Genomic DNA, 16,004 nt, shown 5'->3' on the forward strand with positions numbered 1-16,004 from the left:
CAAACTATATATTTCGACTGTGGCCAAACCGAAGTTTTATACAGTTCCAATATCATCTTCCTGCATGTAAACTCCATGCCTAAACTAATAATGGTAAATGCAATATTTGCCTTCTTGATCACTTTATCCACTTATCCTGACACCTTAAGGAACCAATGTCCATGCAATCCAAGGTCCCTCTGATTCTCTGCTTTCTAGGGTCTTATTGTTCATCATGCATTCAATTTGATCGGATTTGATTCACTGTCATCACATATATATAAGAAAAATTTTGTTTTGCGTACAGTACAAGTAGATCATAACATACAAGGACAGACAGTTAATAGAGTAATTGAATAAATGTAAGAAATATGAGAATTATATCTGCTATAGAGAGAGTCATCCTGAGTTGGCAACATCTTGAATCCATTCCCTAGCCTGGTTTGTCCTGTCCAAGGGTGTGACCTCACATTTATTCAAATTGAATTCCACTTGCCACTGATTCCCCATCTCTATCCTTCTGTAATCTAAGACTATCCTCCTCATTCTTGACCACCCCACCAATTTTTGTAACATCTGTGAACTTACTGATCAATTCTCCTCTAAATCATTTATATAGAACACAAACAGCAAAGGCTCCAACACTGATCCCTGTGGAACCCAACTATACACAGACTTTCAATTAGAAAAACATTCCTCAACCATCAGTTCCAGTTTCTGCCACTCAGCTTGTTGTAGATGAAATTTTCAAATTTCCTTTGATTCCATGAGCTCTTCCTTTCCCGATCAGTCTCCTGTGGGAACTTCTCAAAATCCTTCAATTCCAAGGAGATTACATCAAAAGCATTGCCCTTATCTACATAGCTAGTCATATCTGCTTCAGTGCTTAAGACAACCATCCACAAGCTCCCCCATTATGAGTCTGCCATATCTTAGTCTGGATGATTTATTTCCATTTACTTCTTACTTGGTTGTGTCCTTTTACTTTCTCTATGCACCAACTCACTGTAATAATTTTACCAAAAGTGCCACATTATAGCCTCAACCTGACAAGAAGGGCCAATGGACCCAGAATGTTGACTGATTTCTCTCCATAGATGCTGCCAGACCTGTTGAGTTTTTCCAGGTGTTTCCTTTTTTGTCTCAGTGGTTGTCTGCAGAGTTGCCACTTGCATTAAATAGCCACATATTACCCCCGTTTATGATAGCATGCCTTCTGTGATTACTCCACATCACTCCTGTGCACAATGTCCACAGTGGATAAATATAGTGGATGGATGTTAGCCAGTGGCTTGCTTGAAGGTATCTACAGTTCTGCAGACTGTCCTCTGATGTGACTCCAGTTCATGTTCAGTTTTACACTGGACACCATTTTCCAAGTGATTTTAAAATCTTTCATTGTTTCAGGTTTGCAACAACAAAGGTACCTGTCACTGTGATGTTGGCTGGGCGCCTCCATTTTGTAAAACCAAGACTGGCAGCTTTGACAGTGGACACATGATCAGAACAGATACAGGTAACCTTTTCAGTTTTTCATTGTGCTGAGGCTTTTTCTTTGAGTTTTGTCTCTGTGTTCCTCACCAGTATGTGTCTGCAAGCAGAGGTTGCTGAACCATACCAGTCATTTTTCAAAGTTAAAATTCACACAACACCAGGTTATAGTCAAACAGGTTTAATTGGAAGCACACTAGCTTTCGGAGGGCCGCTCCTTCACAACCACCTGATGTGTGATTTTTAACTTTGTACACCCCAGTCCAACACCAGCATCTCTGAATCAGTCATTTTTCACAATCAGTTATATCAGTTCTGTTCTGCACTTTAATTTCTGGATGTATTCTGCGCAATGTTGCTTATTTGATTTGACTGTCTTTTATGTATTTGTTACTGTTATGTGATTAATGAAAGTGGGATTAGAGGTTTGTCCTCAAAGTGTCAGGATTTGTCCCCCCCTTTCCCTGCAAATTGCTGTTTCTTGTATGTGGCTGTTCACGTTAACTGTTTGTTTGTAATTTGTACTGGTTAATAAAATATTTTTAAAAACAAACAGAAAGTTCAGAGGTTCTGCTCGGAGGAAGCTGGACCAGTGTCAGGAAGTAGCCTGTGGAAATGAACGGTGAATTCACGGTGGGATCTCAGCCTCTGTGGAGTTATTTCAGGCATCAAAGTTCACCATTTACTGTTCTAATCAAATAAAAGTCAACAGCTATCAAAGTCCGCAGCTTCCACTGACCTGAAAGAAATGAGATAAGGAGGGCTAGGACTAGAAATCATTTTGCAAACAGGAAGAAAAGTTATGAAATGAGTGTTGTCAACCTGAGAACCTGCACAGACCGATGAACAGAAGGTTGATAAGTGAATAGGATTGGATGGGTGTGATGATATGGGGAGGAGAGATCTAGATAAATTCTTGTTTTCAGAGGGCAAAAATGGGAGTTGGGCCAGGAAAACATTGGAGTAGCTAAATATCAGCAAAGGCATGGATGGTGATTCAGCAGTGTATGGGGTGAGGCACGGTCAGAGACAGGTCACTTTACAGAGGTGAAAGTCAACAGTCTTCAATATAAAAGGAATGTTGGGCCAGAAATTCCATTCAGGCTCAAATAGACCATCAAAGTTTGATTCAGTCTCAGGCAGTCAGAAGGTGGCTGGAAGGAATTGGTTATGAGGGCAGAAGCAATGGATTCAATCTATCCCATAATGCCTGCTCATCCAATTTGTGGAAGTTAGTCAAGCAGCAAAATTAGTCAGAGGCGGAGAATTCGTTCAGAGATTTAGCAGAGCTGGGTGCCATTTCAAAAGGCACTGGCGCAGTGATAATATCACTGTACTAGCAATCCAGAGTCTGAGCTAATGTTCTGAAGGTCCAGGTACAAGTTCCATCATGGCAGATTCAACTTTAAACAATCTGCAATTAAAAGCTCATATAATGGTGACCACATTATCTGTTGTGAAAAATCCATCTGGTTTACTAATGTGCTTCAGGAAGTAAACATTGGTATCTGTGATGCTGGGGAGCGAGATGAACCACCTGCTTTGCATTTCTGGATGTGGCAGGACTGTAGAACTTAGATCTGACCCTTTGGTTATGGAATTGCTCAGCTCAGTCTATCTCAAGCTCCTCTGATGTTTGCTACACAAGCAGCTCTGTTTGGTTGCTTCACCAGGTTGACACCGTATTTTTAGGTGCATCTGGTGTTGCTTCTATACTCATCATTGAACAGGAGTTGATCTCCCAGCCTGATAACAATGGTAGAGAGAGGGATTTAGCACGCCATGAGGTTGCAGATTGCTGTGGAAGAAATTCTGTTGCTGATGATGATCCACAGCGTCTCATAGATGCCTAGTTTTGTTAATAGATCTGTTCTACTTCTGTCCAAGTACAGAGAGAGTGTGACACAGTGATGGAGGGTATCCTTAGTATGAAGACAGGACTTCATCTTCTTCTTTTGTTGGAAAAGTATTGGAATTAATTGCAGCAAACCTTGTTTTAACATTCACCTGATGAAACAGCACTCTTAACAGACAGGCAAAAACTATTTACCTTAAATACTGCAAAGTTTACCAGATTGTTCTGTCCACTTTTTATGGTTTAATTTAGAATGAACAAACACTTGATGTTGAATCAAATGTTCACACAATCTCTGAGTACTGAGTTGAGTGCAAGACAGAATGTTTTATTTAAGGCAAATTTGCATGATTATTTACGCTGGAAATAAAGTATAACAGTGATGTGTACACCCCTGCATTATGTTTCTGTTACTGAATGTGTGTTTGTACATTGATTATGTGGATATCATGATTATTCAGAATATTTGAACAACTGGCCCCACACGTACCAGTTCATAAAAAGTTTGCTGCAATAAGGAGCTATTAGCAGAACATTTTGGAAAATCAAGCTGAGTCAGCATGGCTTCTTGAAAAGCACATTGTGTCTGACTAATTTATGAGAGATTTTGAGGGAGTCTCATCAAAGTGGATGGGGGGAATAATTCGAAGTGTTGTGTTGAGACTTCAAGAGTTAATAAGGCAACTCTCAAAAGGTTAGGTCACAAGATAAGAGCCCACAGAAATGTTGGAGGTAGTATACTGGTATGAAGAGCGAATTACCTCATGGATAGGAAACAGCGAGTGGGCATAAGGGATTCCTTTTTCAGGTTGACAGCCTGTAACTAGTAGAGTTCCCCAAGGATCATCGCTGGAACTGGAACTGTTTTCACCTAAATCAATGAATTGGAGAAAATTGACAAATACTACAAAAATAGGTGGAAGGTCAAAATGTGAGAGGGATAAAAACAGTTTACAGAGAGATACAAAAAGGTTAAGAAAGTCAACAAAGAGTCGGCAAATGGAGGACATTGTGGCAAAGTGCAAAGTTGTTTAGTTCAGAAGGGAGAATACAAGAACAGCATTATTTAAATGCAGAAAACTGAGTCAACTTGTGTCAGAAACACAAGAGGTCAGCACACGTGCAGTGGATAATCAGGAGGCCAATTGAATATTGCTCCTTATTTCAACAAGTTGGAGTTTAAGAGTAGGGAAGTCTTACTCCAACTGCACAAGGTACTGGTGAGATAACATCTGGATTCCTGTAAGAGGTTTTGGTCCCCTTGTTTTTGGATAAAAAAAGACATTTCATTACAGACAGTTCAGAGAAGGTTTGCGAGGATGATCACCTTGTATGGAGGGCCTGTCATCTCAGAAAAGGTTCATCATGCTGGGACTCTACTCATTGGAGTTTGGAAGAATGCTGAAACCAGCAGCATATAAAAGATTTACCCCGTGCAGTAATCTGTGAAAATCCGAGAGGCCAAGAATTATTTAAAGTAAAAATCAACAACTTTATTTCTTAAAGTATAAAAGAGAATAATTAACTAACAAATATTTACAACTCCTTCCACTAAACTACTTTTTACCTTCCCTTCTATAATACTAGTCCGATATAACCCCTGATTAAGGTTTACCAAAACTTCAAATTTTCAAAACCTGTCAGATGTCAAATCTTCTATTATTTCTTCCTTGGTTTTCTTTTCTTCTTCTTAGAGATTTCTGTTTCACTGGTTACTGATCGACAATGTTTCCTTTAAGAGAGCTATTCTCCGGGCAGTCCCCAGATGCTAGTGGCTTGGCAGTTCTCCAGTCCAGGAACTGGTCATGAATCTGATTTTGTAACAGCGTTGACATTCCGATAATCCACACAGATTCGTTGAGTACTGTCCGGTTTGGTAACTAAGACGATCGACGAACTCCACTGACTCTGGTTTGGTTCGATGATGTCCTTGTCAAGCATGGCCTCCACCTCCACCTGGACCTGTCTGGCTTTGAAAGGATTAAGCCGACAGGTGTGTTGTTTTATTGGAGCAGTACTCCTTACAACTACTTCATGCACAATAGCATTAGGTCTCCCCATTTGATTCTTACATATGTTATTGTACTGCAGTAACAAATCTTTCAACTCCGTTTCATGCTCCTGAGACAGATAGCTTACTAACCTATCTCACTCCTCAAGGACTTCTTCATTTTTTAAACCTATTTTGAGGTACATCAAAATCAACATCATTTGAAATTTATTCCTCACTCTGTAGAGCAGTAACTAACAGTTCTTTCTCTCCATTATAATACCGTTTCAACATGTTCACATGACATACCCAATACCTTATTTTTCTTTCTGGCATCTTTATGAGATAGACGAAAGTGAGGACTGCAGATGCTGGAGATTAGAGTTTGCCTTTGCTGAGGACTGATCGTTCATCATCTTTCTGAGATAGTTCACCTGACTCAACTTTTTCTCAACTTGATAGAGACCACTAAACCTGGCTTTGAAGGGACCTCCTATCACTGGTGACAGTACTGACACGTTATCCTCATAGCTTTTATCTGTCGCCTGCTTCGTTTTACACTGTGCCCTCTTTATGTGGTTTTTAGCTAACTCGGCTACTCAACTCTGAATTTGGTCCTGTAAATTTTTCTTTAAATAATTTCAAAGGACCTCTCACTTTATGCCCGAATATTAACTCGATGAGAGTGAACTGAGTAGATTTGTTTGGGACATCTCTAATTGCAAACAATATGAATGGGATACATTTATCCCAATCATTTGGGTAATCCTGACAGTATGATCTCAACATGATCCTTGAGTTTGGATGCCACCTTTCTAAAGCTCCCTGGGATTCCGGATGATACACACTGGATTTAAAGTGCTGTATACCTAAGCTATCTATAACCTCCTTAAACAGCCCAGCAGTAAAATTAGACCCTTGGTCTGACTGAATCTCCCTGGGTTGCCCATACTGTGTGAAGAAAGCTACAACTCCTCTCCCACTTTTTTTGCCTTGATACTCCGTGATGGAATTGCCTCTGGAAATCTGGTAGACATATCCATTATGGTGAACAAGTATTGGTTCCCAGTTTTAGTTCCCAGGAGGGGACAATCAATCATAACTCACATAAAAGGTTCTTAAAATGTAGGAATTGGCAACAAAGGTGCTGGTTTTATTACTGCCTGTGGCTTACCTACCATTTGGCATGTTTGACATATCTGGCAAAAGTTAACCACATTCTTGTGCATTCCAAGCCAATAAAAATGTTTTTGTACTTTAGCCTGAATCTTTCGTACCCCTAGGTGATCTACTACAGGTAGTTCATGTACTATCTGTAACACCTCCTGTCTGTATGCTACCGGCAATACAATCTGGTGCACTTCAGTCCATTTCTCCTCTGCACTAACCTGCCGTGGTCTCCATTTCTGTCTGAGAATTCTATCTTTTAGATAATAGCCCTCCGGAATATTCTCTGCCTCCTTTTTGGAGTACTCATCCACATATCTATCTTTTATCGTCTAGTCTTGCTGTTGCAAGTCTCTTAGCATTCCAGGAGTAAACACTTCTGTCTGACCCTCTGCCTGTTCAGGTTTTTCCTGCACCATTACATTAAACAGGATATCCGCCAACTGAACCTCAACTCCTTCATCTTTCTCTTTACTTTTCACTTCGTGCTGTGACTTATGATAGTGGGATCTGGTTACCACACAGTCTGGGAAAATTCCAGGATATTCCTGTTTTAACTCCTTAGTTCCTTAGTTTTCCTTGGGCTTCTCCACAACAAGGGGGTTCACTCCCACCTTGAATCCTGCCAGATCATTCCCAGGAGCAAACTGGATTACTGGAACTGACACTCTGTCAACCCCTCCCACTGTTATTTCCCCAGTCTTGAGTTCGCACATCAACCTGATCTTTCATAGGGGAACACTAAATTTCTGTTCATTTATCCCACAAACTATCAGACTCTCTGGTAACAGATCAGAAAGAGTGCACATTCGCACATGCCTTACTATCAGCCACTAGTTAGAACCTGTATCTCTCAAAATTACAACTTCATGTCCTTCTCCCCCTGGACTTTCTGAGTAAACTTTATCCACAGATGCGAATTCTTTGTAGAGATCAGGTACTAACTCCATACCCAGCCCCTACCTAGGCTGTGCACTTTCCTGCAGCTCCTTGGCTCTTCTTGGGGTCTCTTTTACTACTTTCACTAATAGAGTCATAGTCATAGAGATGTACAGCACGGAAACAGACCCTTCAGTCCAACCTGTCCATGCCGACCAGATATCCCAACCCAATCTAGTCCCACCTGCCAGCACCAGGCCCACATCCTTCCAAACCCATCCAAATGCCTTTTAAATGTTGCAATTGTACCAGCCTCTACCACTTCCTCTGGCAGCTCATTCCATACATGTACCACACCCTCTGTGTGAAAAGGTTGCTCCTTAGGTCTCTTTTATATCTTTCCCCTCTCACCCAAACCTATGCCCTCGAGTTCTGGACTTCCTGATCCCAGGGAAAAGACTTTGTCTATTTAACTTATCGATGCCCCTCATAATTTTGTAAACCTCAATAAGGTCAACCCTCAGCCTCCAATGCTCCAGAGAAAAAAGCCCCAGCCTGATCAGCTTCTCCCTATAGCTCAAATCCTCCAACCTTGGCAGCATTCTTGTAAATCTTGACTGAACCCTTTCAAGTTTCACAACATGTTTCCGATAGGAAGGAGACCAGAATTGCACACAATATTCCAACAGTGGCCTAACCAATGTCCTGTACTCAATACTTTGACCAATAAAAGAAAGCATACCAAAAGCCTTCTTCACTAACCTATCTACCTGCAACTCCACTTTCAAGGAGCTATGAACCTGCACTCTAAGGTCTCCTTGTTCAGCAACACTCCCTAGGACCTCACATTAAGTGTATAAATCCTGCTAAGATTTGCTTTCCAAAAATGCAACACCTCACATTTATCGGAGTTAAACTCTACCTGCCACCTCTCAGCCCATTGGCCCATCTGGTCAAGATCCAGTTGTAATCTGAGGTAACCTTCTTTGCTGTCCACTACACCTCCAATTTTGGTGTCATCTGCAAACTTACCAACTGTAACTCTTATGCTCGCATCCCAATCATTTATGTAAATGACAAAAAGTAGAGGACCCAGCACCGATCCTTGTGGCACTCCATTGATCACAGGCCTCCAGACTGAAAAACAACCCTCCACCACCACCCTCTGTCTTCTACCTTTGAGCCAGTTCTGTTTCCAAATGGCTAGTTCTCCCTGTATTCCGTGAGATCTAACCTTGCTAATGAGTCTCCCATGGGAAACCTTGTCGAATGCCTTACTGAAGTCCATATAGATCACATCTACCACTCTGCCTTCATCAATCCTCTTTGTTCCTTCTTCAAATAACACAATCAAGTTTGTGAGACATGATTTCCCACCCACAAAGCCATGTTGGCTATCCCTAATCAGTCCTTTCCTTTCCAAATACATGTATATCCTGTCCCCCAGGATTCCCTCCAACAACTTGCCCACCACCGATGTCAGGCTCACTGGTCTATAGTTCCCTGGCTTGTCCTTACCACCCTTCTTAAACAGTGGCACCACGTTAACCAACCTCCAGTCTTCCGGAACCTCACCTGTGACGATCGATGAGACAAGTATCTCAGCAAGAGGCCCAGCAATCACTTCTCTAGATTCCTGATCAGGTCCTGGGGATTTATCCATTTTTATGCATTCCAAGACATCCAGCACTTCCTCCTCTGTAATATGGACATTTTGCAAGGTGTCACCATCTATTTCCGTACATTCTATGTCTTCCATATCCTTTTCCACAGTAAATACTGATGCAAAATACTCGTTTAGTATCTCCCCCATTTTCTGCGGCTCCACACAAAGGCCACCTTGCTGATCTTTGAGGGGCCCTATTCTCTCCCTCGCTACCCTTTTGTCCTTAATATATTTGTAAAAACCCTTTGGATTCTCCTTAATTCTATTTGCCAAAGCTATCTCATGTCCCCTTTTTGCCCTCCTGATTTCCCTCTTAAGTATACTCCTACTGACTTTATGCTCTTCTCAGGATTCACTCGATCTATCCTGTCTGTACCTTACATATGCTTCCTTCTTTTTCTTAACCAAACCCTCAATTTCTTTAGTCATCCAGCATTCCCTATACCTACCAGCCTTTCCTTTTGCCCTGACAGGAATATACTTACTCTGGATTCTCATTATCTATTTCTGAAAGGATCACATTTTCCAGCTGTCCCTTTACCTGCGAACATCTGCCCCGAATCAGCTTTTGAAAGTTCTTGCCTAATACCATCAAAATTGGCCTTTCTCCAATTTAGAACCTCAACTCTATCCTTTTCCATCACTATTTTAAATCTAATTGAATTATGGTCGCTGGCTCCAAAAAGCTCCCCCACTGACACCTCAGTCACCTGCCCTGTCAGCACAGCTGTAATTCTATCCCTTAACAAAAATGCCACTATCCCTCCTCCCTTGCCTCCCTTTCTGTCCTTCCTGTAGCATTTGTATCCTGGAACATTCAGCTGCCAGTCCTGCCCATCCCTGAGCCATTGTTTCTGTAATTGCTATGATATCCCAGTCCCATTTCCTAACCATGCCCTGAGTTCATCTGCCTTCCCTGTTAGGCCCCTTGCATTGAAATAAATGCAGTTTAATTTATTAGTCCTACCTTGTCCCTGCCTGCCCTGACTGTTTGATTCGCTTCTGTTCTCAACTTTACTAGTCTCAGATCGATCTCCTTCCTCACTATCTCCCTGGGTCCCACCCCGCCACCTTACTAGTTTAAATCCTGCCGAGCAGCTCCAGCAAATCTCTCTGTCAGTATATTAGACCCCTTCCAATTTAGGTGCAATCCGTCCTTCTTGTACAGGTCACTTCTACCCCAAAAGAGATTCCAATGATCCAAAAATGTGAATCCTTCTCCCATACACCAGCTCCTCAGCCATGCATTCATCTGCTCTAACCTCCTATTCCTGCTCTCACTAGCTCGTAGCACTGGGAGTGATCCAGATATTAGTTTTGACAAACGGTCAGTTGGACGCGAAACATCAGCTCTTTTTCTGTCCTTACAGATGCTGCCAGACCTGCTGAGATTTTCCAGCATTTTCTCTTTTGGTTTCAGATTCCAGCATCTGCGGTAATTTGCTTTTATCCCTTCCTATGTTGTTGGTTCCAATGGGGACAATAACCTCTTGCTGGCCCCTCTCCCCCTTGAGAACATTCTGCTCCTCTCTGAGACATCTTTGATCCTGGCACCAGGGAAGCCACATACTATTCTGATTTTTCGTTGCTGACCACAGAAACTTCTGTCTGTACCTCGGACTAGAGAGTCCCCTAACACAATTGATCTCTTCGTAGCATTAGAGCCAGTCTCAATGCCAGAAATTTGGCTGTTTGTGCTACATTCCCCTGAGAATCCATCATCCCCTACATTTTCCAAAATAGCACACCTGTTTGAAATGGCTATAGGTACAGAAGACTCTTGCACTAGCTGCCTACCTCTCTTACCTCTCCTGGAGTTAACCCTATGTGATAAAAAGGTAAAAACAATGACTGCAGATGCTGGAAACCAGATTCTGGATTAATGGTGCTGGAAGAGCACAGCAGTTCAGGCAGCATCCAAGAAGCTTTGAAATTGATGTTTCGGGCAAAAGCCCTTCATCAGGAATAAAGGCAGTGAGCCTGAAGCGTGGAGAGATAAGCTAGAGGAGGGTGGTGGTGGGGAGAAAGTAGCATAGAGTATAATGGGTGAGAGGGGGAGGAGATGAAGGTGATAGGTCAGGGAGGAGAGGATGGAGTGGATAGGTGGAAAAGGAGATAGGCAGGTAGGACAAGTCTGGACAAGTCATGGAGACAGTGCTGAGCTGGAAGTTTAGAACTAGGGTGAGGTGGGGGAAGGGGAAATGAGGAAGGTGTTGAAGTCCACATTGATGCCCTGGGTTGAAGTGTTCCGAGGCGGAAGATGAGGCGTTCTTCCTCCAGGCGTCTGGTGGTGAGGGAGCAGCGGTGAAGGAGGCCAGGACCTTCATGTCCTCGGCAGAGTGGGAGGGGGAGTTGAAATATTGGGCCACGGGGCGGTGTGGTTGATTGGTGCGAGTGTCCCGGAGATGTTCCCTAAAGCGCTCTGCTAGGAAGCGCCCAGTCTCCCCAATGTAGAGGAGACCGCATCGGGAGCAATGGATACAATAAATGATATTAGTGGATGTGCAGGTAACTGTATCTGAGACTTTTCCCCTTCCTTTAACTGCCATCCATCACATACTACTTGCTTAGCTTCTTTTCCCACATTGCCTTTCTTTAATGACCAGCACTGTGTCTTTACGTGTCCCACCTTCTGGCGGTGAAAACAACTTTTCCCAGTGTCCTTCTGAAACCACCAGTACTGGAATTTTCAGTGTCCCACTCTATTACAGTGAAAAAACCTGAGGCCTTTCACCTCATTTCCACCCTCTTGGGCTTCTTTAATCGGTGGTAAATTCTGACCAGTGCTCTCTACTCTTGGTTTCATAGTGTAGGCTTTGCCCTTCTCCCAACTTGTATCCCTCACAGGACGAAATTCTGGCCAGAAGCTTGCTTTATGCACCTACATGTACTCATCTGCTAGGTCTGCTGCCCTTCTCGCTTCCTGAACTGCCTGTTCCTCCATGTGAATTCTTCCCATCTCTGGAAATGAGTTTTTAAACTCCTCCAGCATTAGCTGCCTACCACTTTAGTCTGAACTAGCATTACCCATAAATCCTTGGACCACTCCATCTACCTTGTCAATTTTTCAAATCAAATAAAGAAATCTTCAACATCTTTCTTATCAAAACGTGGCAGGGTTTTGACATATTTGTATATATCATGACCTTCTCTTTTAATCTCCAGCTTGTTAACTTGACTTTGCTAAGTCACAACTTCTCAAGTTCAAATTCTCTCTCTTTTTGCTCAGCTAAGATCCTTCTCTCTCTTTCATTTTCCTGTCTCTTCTCTCTCTTTCTCTTTTTCCTCTCTCACTTCTCTCTTTTTCTCTTTGCTTCTCTCTTTGTTTATCTTCCACATCCATTTTCCTCAATTGTAATTTCAGTTTTTCTTCCTCAACTGCACTTGTCTGTTTCTCTGGCACACCTACGTAATTTCCTTACAATTTCAGCTTTACTTTTGTCCTTGGTTAAACCCAAATGTAACTTCTTGCTAATTCTAAAATCATGGCCTTTTTCTTTTCTTCTCAATCTTCTTCACAAATTTGAGAATAATCTTCAAATCCCAGAACCTCTTTAGCAATTTTAAGAGCTATTTCTCTCACTTTTCATTTAATCAACCACAAGTCACAGAAATTAAACAAATTGTCACACCTATGTTTTATTTAAAGATCAAGAAGACTAACCTGCAAGTGCTGAAATCTACTGGAATTTTTCCTACCCCAAATCTATTCAAGTCAGTCTAAACATGTTCAGCTCCCAAATCCAAGCCCTAAACTGTTCAAATCACCAACAAAAGCTCCTAAACCATTCAAATTCTAGGAGGTAAACGCTGCTGCTTAATTGAAACCAGCAGCAGATAAAAGATTTACCCTGTGCAGTAATCTGTGAAAATCCGAGAGGCCAAGAATTATTTAAAGTAAAAATCAACAACTTTATTTCTTAAAGTATAAAAGAGAATAATTAACTAACAAATATTTACAACTCCTTCCACTAAACTACTTTTTACCTTCCCTTCTATAATACTAGTCCGATATAACCCCTGATTAAGGTTTACCAAAACTTCAAATTTTCAAAACCTGTCAGATGTCAAATCTTCTATTATTTCTTCCTTGGTTTTCTTTTCTTCTTCTTAGAGATCTCTGTTTCACTGGTTACTGATCGACAATGTTTCCTTTAAGAGAGCTATTCTCCTGGCAGTCCCCAGATGCTAGTGGCTTGGCAGTTCTCCAGTCCAGGAACTGGACATGAATCTGATTTTATAATGTCGTTGATTTTCCAATAATCCACACAGATTCATTGAGTACCGTCCGGTTTGGTAACTAAGACGATCGACGAACTCCACTGACTCTGGTTTGGTTCGATGATGTCCTTGTCGAGCATGGCCTCCACCTCCACCTGGACCTGTCTGGCTTTGAAAGGATTAAGCCGACAGGGGTGTTGTTTTATTGGAGCAGTATTCCTTTTTTTCGAGAAGTATTCCTTACGACTACTTCATGCACAACAGCATTAGTCCTCCCCATCTGATTCTTACATATGTTATTGTACTGCAGTAACAAATCTTTCAACTCTGTTCCATGTTCCTGAGACAGATAGCTTACTAACCTATCTCACTCCTCAAGGACCTCTTCATTTTTTAAACCTATCTTGAGGCAAATCAAAATCAACATCATCTGGATTTGATTCCTCACTCTGTGGGGCAGTAACTAACTGTTTCTCCAGTTCTTTCTCTCCAGTATAATATGGTTTCAACGTGCTCACATGACATCCCTTCTTTTTCTATCTGGCATCTTTACTAGATAGTTCACCTGACTCAACTTTTTCTCAATTTCATAGGGACCACTAAACCTGGTTTTGAAGGGACCTCCTAAAACTCGTAACAGTACGAACAGAACCAGAGGGCATAGTCGCAGATTTAAGGGTTGCTAATTTAACTGAAATGAGGAGGAATTTCTTTTCTCAGATGGTTTGTTTGATCTCCTTGCCACAGAGAGCTATGGGAGCTGAGACCCTTGGTACATATGTAAGGCAGAAATGGATAGATTTGTGATCAGTTGGGGAATCAAGGGTTACAGGAAAAGAACAGGGAAATGGATGAGAAGTGTCAGATCAGGCATGATCCTGCTCTCAGAAGTCATGTGACACCAGATTATAGTCCAACAGAAATCACAAGCTTTCAGAGCACTACTCCTTCATCAGGTGAAGTCTGAAAGCTTGGGATTTGTCCAATCCAATCCAACACCTCCACATCATGATCCTATTGAATAATGGAGCAGGGTCGAGGACCAAGCAGCCTAATCCTGTTGCTATTTCTGATGGTCCCATCTCCACAAGGACTATGGAGTGGTCACTCTAACTGATACCACAACTATCACGGACCAACACACCTGCAACAGATAGAATTGTGAGTATGATGATAAGTAAATGATTTCCTCTAGTTTTATCTACTCTCCCACAAAAGACACAGACATACTCTTTCAGCAATGTTCTTTCAGGCTCAGCCAATTTGACACTTCAGTTCTGTTAGTTGTAACTTGACCCATTATTTGTCAGTTCCAGGAAGTAAACCTAACCCGATTGTTCTGAGTGTTACGATCATGGCACCAGCTTTAATAGTCCCGGTATTGGCCTATTTCTTCGCGAAGGTATTTATGAAGAAAGCCAAGATTGCAAGTGCAAGATCTCTAGCAGGTTAAAGAAATGGTGGCTGTCCAAGGTAAGAATCAACAAGCAAAATGAGGCCTCAGCACTTTCTTTCATCTTCAGTAGAACCTGACACCGAGTTACGGGTGATCAGGTTAGAAATGTGCCTGGAATAGGCTGATAACAAAAGTAGCTGCAAGCATTAGTAAAAGATAAAGGAAGCAGATGGGGTTTAGAAAACTAAAATCTGATGAGGCCCTTGAGGAAAATAAAGGAAGCAGGAATCAATTTAAACAAGCAATAGCAGGGCTAAAAGGGGTCATGAAATGTTCTTGGCAAATCGGGCTAAGGAGAATCCCAAGGCATGTTACATATGTATTAGTAGAAAGAGGGTAACAAGGGAAAAGATAGTTCTATTCAAGGACAAAAGACAAAGTTACAAATCACACAACACCAGGTTATAGCCACTCCGAAACCACCTGATGAAGCTAGTGCTTCCGAAAGCTAGTGCTTCCAATTAAAACTGTTGGACTATAACCTGGTGTTGTGTGATTTGTAACTTTGTACACCCCAGTCCAACACCGGCATCTCCGAATCAGGACAAAAGCCAGAATTTATATGTGGAGCTGGATGAACTGGGTGGTTTCTTAGTCAGTACTTCACATCGGTATTCACCGAGGAGCAGGACATGAATGATGGTAAGATTATAGGGAGATCTGTTGACTTTCTGGGGCATGTGGATATTAAAATGGAGAAGGAGTTGTGTTGAAAAACATCAATACAGTTAAGTCCCCTGGGCCTGAAAGGATCTATCCTAGGATACTGTAAAGGACGAGGGAGGAGGCCTTGACAGAGATTTTTGTGTCCTCTTTCACCACAGGTGAGGTGCCAAAAGACTGGAGAATAGTCAAGAACAGTCACAGGGATAATCCAAGAAATTATTTGCTGGTGACTCTTATATCGGTGGCAGGGATATTATTGGGAAATAAGGAACAAGAGGATAGCTAGGGAAAGGATAGGTTCACTCAAGGACAAAGGACGGAAGTTATATGCAGAGATGGAAAATGACGATTAGATCTTTGACAAAAACTTTACATTGATATACTCACAAGGAAGGCATATTGATATTAAGTTTTTGGATTATTGTCTTGAATTGTTAAGGAATTCCTCTGGAATTCAGCTCTTTTGTCCATGTTTGAACCAAGGCTGGAATGAGGTCAGGAGCTGAGTGACCCTGGGGGAACCCAAACTGGGCGTCACTGAGCAGGTTATTGCTGAGCAGGTGCTGTTTGATAGCACTGTTGATGATACCTTCCATCACTTTACTGATGATGGAGAGCAGACTGATGGAACAGT

The 16,004-nt window shown here is 41.9% G+C and overlaps 1 protein-coding gene across 1 annotated transcript in view; it reads left to right on the top strand.

Annotated features, from left to right (window-relative positions):
* LOC122548889 (disintegrin and metalloproteinase domain-containing protein 19) overlaps positions 1-14,701 on the top strand; it is a 33,203-nt gene extending 18,502 nt beyond the window's left edge. The window contains exon 5 of the mRNA XM_043688243.1: positions 14,559-14,701. Within this exon, the coding sequence (XP_043544178.1) occupies positions 14,559-14,701 (143 nt within the window). The remainder of the gene's footprint in view (positions 1-14,558) is intronic.
* Positions 14,702-16,004: the final 1,303 nt, after the last annotated feature.

This window comes from Chiloscyllium plagiosum, chromosome 1, assembly GCF_004010195.1.
Source record: "Chiloscyllium plagiosum isolate BGI_BamShark_2017 chromosome 1, ASM401019v2, whole genome shotgun sequence".
Classification (NCBI taxonomy): domain Eukaryota; kingdom Metazoa; phylum Chordata; class Chondrichthyes; order Orectolobiformes; family Hemiscylliidae; genus Chiloscyllium; species Chiloscyllium plagiosum.